This window comes from Helianthus annuus, chromosome 15 (assembly GCF_002127325.2).
Source record: "Helianthus annuus cultivar XRQ/B chromosome 15, HanXRQr2.0-SUNRISE, whole genome shotgun sequence".
Lineage (NCBI taxonomy): Eukaryota > Viridiplantae > Streptophyta > Magnoliopsida > Asterales > Asteraceae > Helianthus > Helianthus annuus.
Window position 1 is genome coordinate 42,982,151 of NC_035447.2, and position 10,469 is coordinate 42,992,619.

A 10,469-nucleotide genomic window follows, 5' to 3' on the forward strand; every position below is an offset into this window, starting at 1 on the left:
AAACTTATTCTTATGGTTTATATTAGTTATTAACCCATTTAGCATTAGGTTTAAACCTTTAGTGAGCCCAATACCCAATTTCGTTAAGGTATAAGGACACATTTTTTCGAACTCGAATATGGTAAAGAATATATATGCAAGCCAAATTTAATCCAGAACATGCATTTAGTAATTAAGCTCTGATATAACCTCTTTATATTTATAAAAAAACATATTTAGTGACCTACATGTGTTAAAGATAGACATGATATGCCGAACTTAAGGACTTGATATTTATACTTTAAATGCTATAAAACCGGTGCACCTATAAATCACATGACGTATTCTATATGAGTACTTGGTACAATAAAAATATCCAACTCGATAAGGACATTAGTTATCTAAAGTTTCTAAAGAGATACTTTGGTGGTAAAATGATGTATTACTCAACCGTATGTTTAAAGTTTATAAAAGACAGATGTGATATGATTTTAGCCATTAAAAAATAAAAAGGCCATCATTTATAAAGTATACACTATTAACACCAAACGTCGTTCAAAAATAAAAAAAGTTATTCTAGTATCATATATAAAGTATACACTACTAACACCAACATTTATCTAAAAATACCCTCTACGAAGCTACATGTATACATTCACTACTCACTTTAGTTCTCTTTTTTGGCCACCCGTAGTGGGGCGTGACCTCCCGGCAAATACAAGCATGGCGCCCCTAAAGCACCACCAACACCATTACGGCGGGCGCTATGAGGTGGGTTTTCCATCTCCCGTATCCTGTTCGCGGCGTCATCATACGTTTCCCCCCACTCACACACATATATATACATACATATGTATATGTATGTATAATTGAAGGGGTTATATAACCCCCTTATCACTACACCCTCTTGTTATATAAAACCCCATAGAGCCTTTTTTTACGTATTTCGCCACTTGTCGTATAACGCCCTTAAAGAAGCTTCATCATCTATACTCTTTACGCGAGCATTAAAAAATATTTACGCTTACGTCATAGTTAGATCATGAGAGTTCTCCCTGTAACAAAACTAACAATAATAATACCCAACAAGATTCATCAATCATGATGACTTCAGCTAAACATTACTGCAACACTATCTTCAAATAATGAATTCCTATAATCATATAAAATCACATGATTTGGAAAGCAGCAATAGAAAAGTGTACAAATTGAGAAATGATTCGGTTAGTGTCGGTATTCTAATTTATATCCGTAGCAGCCAAACAAACATACAAATTATACATATATCATAGTGTTTTAATAAAAAGACCATAAAATAAAAAAAAGTATATTTCTTATTTCTTTGTTCCCACTCTTTTAATTAATTTTTAAATAAAATACTCTCGTAAACCTTCTAGACAAAATGCTATTAGTATCATATTTTTTTTTTTAAATAAAATACTCTCGTAAACCTTCTAGACAAACTGCTATTAGTATCATATTTTTTAAAAATAAATCTCAAAATTATTGAAATTCCCATTCATCTTAATTAATATATATATATATATAACTAATAATATACCAATTAATTCCGGATTTCACAATTTATAAAATATCATAGAAGCATTTATTTTAGAACCAAGATCATGTCATGAAGTAGTTAACAACAAGAACTGAAAAATACATTTGTATATAGTGTTTTGCCATTTTAAAGTTTAAACTTGATACATAATATAGGTAATACATCACAATACTCGAGTGTAAGGTATGGTTCCTATAAAAAGTTCAATGACAGGGATTTGGAAAGCTATAGTGAACATACAAAATGAGTTCTCAAATTATGGTGTAGATATTAAAAGAATTTGTTAAGTAATGTTAAAAAAAGGTGAAAATACTTTATTTTAATCAGACCATCGATAGAAAGTGGCACCCTAAAAGATAGGTTTCCTAGGTTATTTCGGCTGGCGAAAGACAAAGGAGCAAAGATCATCAAATGCTACAAACACAATAATTTGAATAGAATATAGGATTGGGCTTGGTGCAATGTACCAACCGATGAAGAGGAGAAAAAAACAAATGTTTGAGTTGAAAACAATACTATCGCAAAAGGTTATCTCAGAAGGGAAAGACTTTCGGAGATGGAATCATGATAAAAAAAAATGGGTTCTCGGTACGTATGGTTCAACAAACTTAAATGAAGTAGATTGACTTAAATAGACCGGTGTGTGACTTTTGGTGGAACAAAATTGTTTTACCAAGGGTTAGTATGTTTGTATGGCGCGCATATGAAGGAAGAATTCCAACTGCCTCAGAATTAATAAAACGAGGAGTAAATCTACGATCAAACAAATGTGTAATGTGCGAGAGACCGGAAGAAACGACAGACCCTGTACTTGTCCAGTTTCAAAAAGCTAAAGAAATATGGAGACAAGTTTTCTGGTGAACCGGGGTATCAACGAATCATGGGCTAGAATCGGAACAAGACATAATGCGAAGTGTAAGTAAAATTGGTTTATCAAAGAAGCGAAGTAGAATAGTGCATGCAATTTTCCCAATAACTCTGTGGTATATTTGGAACTTAAGGAACAAAAGACTTTTTGAAGGAAAAGACATGAGCACATACAGAGCAGCAGAGGAGATAAAGGAACAAGTTTTTGTACGGATGAAATATCGATCAAAAGGTTTTAATACAACATGGGAGAAGCAGAGAAAATTTGATTGAATTGATTAAGGACTCGGTTTATCATCAGGTGAATATAATTTTATTGTTTTTATTTACCTTTTCTCTAAACATCTACCAATTCTTCGTAGCTTCTTGCGTTTTAGTTTGTTAATAAAGCGTCTTTGTTGCCATTAAAAAAAACATAACCATCACACGTTCTCTCCCACTTTTGATTATAGCAAAATTATTTTAAAAATACCATACCTTGACAAAAGATATGTCTTATAATCCACAAGTCAAATTAATTAATATTTATATCCCATCATGGTTGGCAAATACCAAGTCAATAACATAGCTTACATTCACCTGTCCCTGTTATACAAGCATATTTTACCAAATTGCCATTCGCCCCCTTTCTTACTTCAATAGCGATAATCCTCTGCCACCATATATGTTCACAACTTCTCTGTCATCCCCTTAATTCACTCTCAGTTTGCAATTCATCATCCCAATTAACATGGGTAACTGTTTGAATTCTTCTTCCGCTAAAGTGGACGCCACACTCAGCTCCAGAACCTCTGGTAAACTTTCGATTTTCTTGAAATCATTGATGCAGTTTTCTGTTTCATGTTTCTGTTTTTTCTTGATTTTAAATTGGAATTAGAGGTTTGGAATTGGAATTGAAGCTTTTTTGGTTTAAATTGAGTCGTTGTTTCCTCAATTTTAGTTTTAATTTGATGGAATTGTGGTTTCTGGATGCTGGTTCAGGTCAAAATTTGTTGACTTTTGAACAATTTTGGTTTTAATTTTATGAATTGGGGAAATTGAAAACATCTTGTTCCCGATTTTGCAATTATTATTATTATGTGTTTTGACTTTCGAGTCTACTTGAAAGAATTTAAGCTAAGAATAATTGGTGAATAATATTTTTTATGTATCCAAATCTTCGATTACAATGAAATTTAATGACAAAACATTAATAACTATGGATGAGATCGGTACTGGTACCGGACGGAACTGCTACCATACCGCATAGTACTAATACCGAAATTTAGCTCAAACGGAAACCAAATACCGTACCGTATATTTTCAGTCGGTACCGGTACAGTACAATAGCGTTAAAGGTCCAGAACCAGTACGATACCGCATAGTACGAATACTGAAATCGAGCTAAACTTAAAACCAAATACGGTACCGTTTATGTTTGGTCGGTACGAGATTTCTTATCCCTGTTAATAACTATGGTGATGTTCAAACCAGAGATAAATAGTTACACTAAATAATACTGACAAGTTATGTCTAAACTAGCAGGGATGTCGAAAGTTGGCAGCAAAATCAGTTCGTCGTCCGGTCCATCCAGCACGACGATTTCAACGTACAGTGGTGGAAGCAGCAGTATAGATAGCGTTAGTACACCACGATCCGAAGGAGAGGTATTATCATCTTCAAATTTGAAGCCTTTCTCATTCATGGAGTTAAAGAACGCTACGCGAAACTTTAGACCCGACAGTCTACTAGGCGAAGGAGGGTTTGGGTACGTTTTCAAAGGATGGATTGATGAACTCACTCATTTGGCTACGAAGCCAGGGTCTGGAATGGCGATTGCTGTCAAAAAGCTTAAACCGGAAGGTTTTCAAGGCCACAAAGAATGGCTGGTATGCATGTTTTCATTTTGGTATCACCTAAACTCATTTGCGAAATGTTGGGCTTCTAAACGGGTCATATTCCCGGGTTGTTGGGTCGAACTTGACACTAACCTGAAAATTTTACACGAACCTGAACACGACACGAGTAATCAATGGTTGACACGAACACGACCCGTTTAGCTTGATTTTTTCTTTACATGTATTAATACTCTAAATTTTTTATTTTGCTTATTATTTTTATGCTTTTTAATAATCATGTTTAAAAGGATGTCAATTTAGTTTTAAGCGTTTTGATTTTGGCATAAATATCCAAATAGTTTAAGTTATTACAAAAACACATTTTAAAATAAATAAATAAATAAATAAATTAATGGGTAGAATGGGTCACCCTGCAAACCTGTCGGGTTGACACAAACATGACGCGTTTAGCTAAACGTGTTAGCGGGTCGACTTAAACACTTACCCGGATCCGTTTAGACTAAATCCAAACCCACGAATTTCGTGTCAGAAAGTCACACCCTTACATGTTTGATGAATGCTGATGGTTTGTTGTTTGCAGACAGAAGTAACTTACCTTAGTCAGCTGCATCATCCGAATCTGGTGAAACTTATTGGCTACTGTTCAGAGGGTCATAACCGGCTTTTGGTTTATGAGTACATGCCTAAAGGAAGCTTGGAGAATCATCTTTTTAGAAGTAAGTTTTCATGCTTTTATATCTTCTTATATATTTTTATTATTTAACTAGGTGTGTAAATAACTGAACGTTCAGTGAACCGTTCGTTCTCTGGGAAGTTCATTCATGAATGTATTTTTTTGAATTTGTTGTTTACTTTTCATTTGTGTTCATCTATATTTTTGTGTTCGTCTATGTTCTTTGTGTTGGTTTGTGTATGCTCGTTTAAACATAAATGAACGAACATAACACATTCATTTCCTTAACGAATGGACACAAACAAGAAATTCCGTTCATTTAAGTGTTCCTATTCATACGTTTGTTTGGTTAAAGTTAAACAGACGAACACAAACAAGCCTCCACCCGTGTTGGTTCAGTTCGTTTACAGGCCTAGTTTTATTTCAAATCATTAACGTTATTTTTTTTTTAATTTACAGAGGGTCCTCAACCACTTCCATGGGCGACAAGACTCAAAGTGGCAATAGGTGCTGCAAGAGGCCTAGCTTTCCTTCATGATGCTAAAGACCAAATTATATATCGCGATTTCAAGGCTTCGAACATCCTTCTTGATGCGGTAAGCTTATTAAAAAAATCTCGCTTTTGTTAAAACAAGTTGTTGTGAACTGAAGTCCTAAATTCTGGTTATAATGCTTTCTTGATACAGGACTTTAACGCAAAACTATCCGATTTTGGATTAGCTAAAGCAGGGCCGACAGGTGATAAGACTCACGTGTCGACTCAAGTGATGGGTACACATGGGTACGCGGCCCCAGAATACGTTGCCACAGGTCGGTTAACAGCAAAGAGTGACGTATACAGCTTTGGGGTTGTTTTACTAGAACTACTATCAGGTCGCCGTGCAGTAGATAAAGGAAAAGTTGGTGTCGAGCAAGATCTTGTCGATTGGACAAAACCGTATCTAGGAGACAAACGAAAGTTGTTTAGGATCATGGATACTAGATTGGAAGGACAGTACCCTCAAAAGGGTGCCTACACTGCAGCTACACTTGCTTCACAATGTCTTAACAAAGAACCGAAAGCCAGACCGCGAATGTCTGAAATTTTAGCCAGTCTAGAAGAGCTTCAAGACGCCAAAAATGCTTCAAAAGATCACCGAACGTTGTCTAGTCCGGTTCCTAGATCACCGGTGGGTCATCATCGTCAACGACGTTCAACACCCACGGCATCTCCGTTACCGACGCCGCGACAAAGTACCAGTCAAGTAAGATGATAAACAAACAAACATAAGTTTTACATGAGTTTTGTTGTTTGTATGTATGTATATGATGGTGTGTTTAGTATCTCCCACTTGTATTGTATTAGAATCTTATATTGTCACTATATTAGTCAAGTAACAAGCATTGGCATTTATTTTTAAATGTTTTTGTAGTGTTTGAAGTAGCTAGTATTGGCATCTTAGATATCTCATTTCTGAACCCCTAGAATCCTAGATCTTAAATTCATTGGGGTGTTAATGTGCCATATTCACGGATTCGCAGGCCCAACTTGAAAACTGTATAATGATATGTTGTTATTATTGTTGTTGTTGTTGTTTTATCAATTATATAAGGCTGGACGGTATGGGGACCGTCCAGCTCCGTCGCCGTCCCCCTCTCCATGCCGCCCCCCCCCCCCCCCGTCTTGATCCAGTCATCGTCCTCTCCGTCGAGTTTCAGATGTTCAGGACGATCCAAATGGTGGGCCCCTTTTTATCAAGTTGTAACAGATGTGAACAAGTCTTCATCGGGATTTCCGAACGCCGCCATGATCGGAGATCCCGGAGCCGCCGTGACGCCGCCATGATCGGAGATTTTGTTGCCTGGTTGCGATTGGAGGTCCCGGAGCCGCCGTGACGCCGCCATGATCGGAGATCTGGATTGGAAAAGGTAGATCTGGTGGAGGATTTGGGGGTTTTGAGATGTGAGGGTGAAAAATAAAAATGGAGGATTTGGGGGTTTTGAGATGGAGAAGGTAGATCTGGTGGAGGATGATAGGGTATTGGGATATTCATTAATTTTTTTAACTTAAAATGGAAGATTTAAAAAATAAAAAAAGTGGAAGATTTAAAAAAAAAAACATAAAAGTGGTAGGGAGGACTATGACTAAGACCATCCTCCCATGCCCTCTAGTTTTGGAGGATGGACCATCCTTGGGAGGACTATGACGTGGTGCATACGTGACGGATCATCCTCCAAGGATGGTCCATCACCATACCCACTAGCCTAAGATATTTAAATAATATTATTCTACACGTTGTTATTGTTAATGTTAGTGTGCTAAGGTTAATTTCTTTGTTTCATTTATTATTTCAAAACTTTTGTTTTTAGAATAAACACTTTAACCCCTTGAATATTTTACTATTTTAAAATTTACAATTTAACCTCTAATGTTAGAGTAAATTACAAGTTTTGTCCTTTATGTTTATACCAAATTGCAGGCGGTGTCCTTTGTCTTTAAATTTGACGAGTTTTGTCCTTAATGTTTCAAAATCTTGCATGGTATACCCTTTGAGCCTAACATAGTTAAATTTTTCTATTAAATTAGGGTATTTTTGTAATTTTAGTAAGTAGACAAGGGTACTTTTGTGATTTTATTCATTTGGTTAAAAAAATAAAATATATAAACTAAAACCCCCCTCTCTCTTCAGTCTTTCTCTATCCCCCTCTCTCTTCTTTCTCTCTCTATCAGAAATCACAGACCCCCTCTCGCCACCACCACCACCTCCGGCGATCCATCCCTCTCTCCCGTTTTCCCCCATTTTGTCTCTCACACACTTTCACACTCAAACATACACTCTCTCTAGTTAACGGAATCTGCATCGGATGACCAGAATCAATCGCCTACGAAGTTCGAGTTTCTAGAGAGAGAAACGATGTCGTTGGTGAGAGTGGAGGTGAGAAACGAGTAGAACTTAGGGATGCCGGAGCCGCACATGGAGACAAATAGAGAAGATCTGAAGGCGGTTTGAAGATTAATTTTTGTTTAGTTAGTTTCATCGATTCTCGTGGTAAGTTTAGGTTGATTTTGAGGATTAATTCCTGCTGAAGTTTGTGATTCGTCTGGCCAAATTGATTGGCCAGAATGGGGTTCGATTTAGAGTTTTTGGTTGGGAAGATGGGGAAGTACTACACTGGTTATTGTTTCTGTGTGTGTGTTTGATAATCACTTTGGTTGGGAAGTGTAAAGTCTCTGTGTGTGTGTGTTTGATAATACCTTAGGTTTGTTGAATTGTTAAATCAGTAGATTAATTTGAAGTTAAATGGTTATTGTTTTTGTTTAATTGGATGATAGGGTCTCTGCACTAGAGTTGTTATTTTGTTAGCTAGTGTTCAGTGAAGATTTTTTCTTCATTTATCTTCTAGTGTTCAGCGACGGCTGGAGGGTAGGGTGGGAGGTTGCGGCGGTGGGTGTTGGTGGTGGGAGGTGGAGATGGTGGTAGTGGGTGGAGAGAGAGAATCTGTTTTATTTCTTACACAATCAGTCCCTTGAATATCAAGTTATTTACTTTATAGTTTCTATGGAGGTAAAATGACAAAGATGCCCTCATGTGCAAGTCACATGACCATATTTAACAAAAAAAATCTGACTGAGTTAGGGCTAAAGGACATAACGTGCATGATTTTGAAACGTTAAGGACAAAACTCGTCAAATTTAAAGACAAAGGACACCGCCTGCAATTTGGTACAAACATAAAGGACAAAACTTGTAATTTACTCCTAATGTTATTATTATTCAAAAGGTAAAGATAACCAGTTTCCATTTTTATTCTTATTCATAACATACACACATACCTACTTATAATTGCACCATCCAAGTACTAACACCGATGACAACTAACTAAATATACAACACACATAAGTATTTGTGCGTTCTTAGCTAGTCTAAAGTCTAAACCAAAATTCTACAAGTTAACTACATACTACTATGGTATGTTGAATGGATGTAGGCATGTAGCTTTGTGACTTTGTCACAAAATTCTTAGTTTTTCAATCCCCATGTTCCAAAGCTGCATCCAACATGATCTTGAGTGTCAGTGTTCTATCGTTGTCGCATCACGACCATTGACGATTAAAAAGGAAAACATATTATGTGGAAGCACGTTGAAAAGAAGGCATAACATCTACTAAATTGTTGAAATTGTGAATGTAAAGCTTTGAAGCTAAGAAAGGTTTTCTTCTCCAATCTTTCTGTTCTTCAATCCTTTGATCTGTAATTCACTATGTCAGTTTCTCAATCTCAAACTTCAACAATTACTACATCAAATTCGAATCCATTTCAGAATGTTATGAATCTAATGCCGATCAAACTTGATGAAACAAATTACCTGAACTGGAAGCATCAAATAACTCTGATTTTGAAGACATTAGGTCTTCTTCAACACCTTAATATCAATTGTGATCCACCGGAATCTGAGGAAGCTAGAACTGCTTGGGACAAATCAGATGCATATGTATCAGCTTTCATCTCTGCAAACTTGACTTCATCGCTGATTCATTTGGCTCGTGATTCTTCTAGATCTGCAGAGTTATGGCAAAAACTTGAAGAGTTGTTTACACAACAGGTATTCGCTAATCAAAATTACATTCAAACTCAGTTTCATTATTTAAAACAAGGAGATAAATCAGTGATTCATTTTTGCGATGAGGCAAAAAGTTTATTTGATCAGTTGATTGCTCTAGGTGATCCAATCACAGAGCAAAGTTTGATATTACAAATCCTAAATGGTTTACACTCAGATTTTCGAATGTTTGTCACAAATATTGAAAATTCAGATTCAAAACCAACATTCTCTCAACTCAGAGCAAAATTGCTGACCTTTGAATCTTGTCTAAAACAAAGTCAAGTCTTACACTCTGTTCCAATAGCTGCCATGGCAGCCATGACTGTACAACCACCTCCACCACACACACTGATTCCTCTTCTCAAATGACTGTTGTATGTCAAATTTGTGACAAACCTGGACACCGTGCTAGTAATTGTTATCACTGGTTCAATTCTGGTGGACGTGGTGGACGTTGGAGGCCACGTGGTGGTCGTAGTGGTGGTAGATACGGAAATCAACGAGGAGGCTTTAATCAATCATCAAATCGGTGGTCTGCTGATGGAATTAGAGGTTATAGCGCACATGTCGCAGATTGTTATGGATCGAATTTTGGATTTAGGGTTCCTTATTTTGGGGGAAGTATACCAGGTCAAGTTGAGGGAAGACCTGATTCACGATTACTTGGAGACACTGGTTCTAATGTTTCTGGGCTTTCACCGAGTAATAATATCCCTAGTGGTTTACCGGGTGTTCTTGGGCCTGTCCCTACTGTTACTGATGTACATGGCCCAAATAATAATAATAGTGGTATTGGATCAGCTTTTGGCCCAAATCACTTTGCGAACTGGGCTCAATCTGTTACTGGATCAGTTAGTGGGCCTTCTGGTGTTTCGAGTTCTGGCCCAGTGAATTTTGGTGTTACTGGTCAGTTTGGGTTTGTAGCCGACTTGTCATCCGCATGCGATTTGGTTGACTCGTGGATTCCA

At 36.7% G+C, this 10,469-nt stretch overlaps 2 protein-coding genes across 3 annotated transcripts; both read left to right on the top strand.

Annotated features, from left to right (window-relative positions):
- The first annotated feature begins 2,939 nt into the window (after positions 1-2,939).
- Positions 2,940-6,329, top strand: LOC110911446 (probable serine/threonine-protein kinase PBL3). Of its 2 annotated transcripts, none has more exons than XM_022156067.2 (5): positions 2,940-3,201; positions 3,929-4,275; positions 4,826-4,961; positions 5,378-5,514; positions 5,605-6,329. In XM_022156067.2, the coding sequence occupies exons 1-5, from the start codon at positions 3,138-3,140 to the stop codon at positions 6,169-6,171; spliced, it is 1,251 nt and encodes a 416-aa protein (XP_022011759.1). In that variant the 5' UTR covers positions 2,940-3,137; the 3' UTR covers positions 6,172-6,329. The 2 variants fall into 2 exon arrangements, with proteins under 2 accessions (XP_022011759.1, XP_022011761.1); XM_022156069.2 differs by having other exon boundaries at positions 3,932-4,275.
- Positions 6,330-9,159: 2,830 nt separating this feature from the next.
- On the top strand, positions 9,160-9,870 carry LOC110913618. The gene has a single exon (XM_022158439.1). The coding sequence runs from the start codon at positions 9,160-9,162 to the stop codon at positions 9,868-9,870; it is 711 nt and encodes a 236-aa protein (XP_022014131.1).
- Positions 9,871-10,469: the final 599 nt, after the last annotated feature.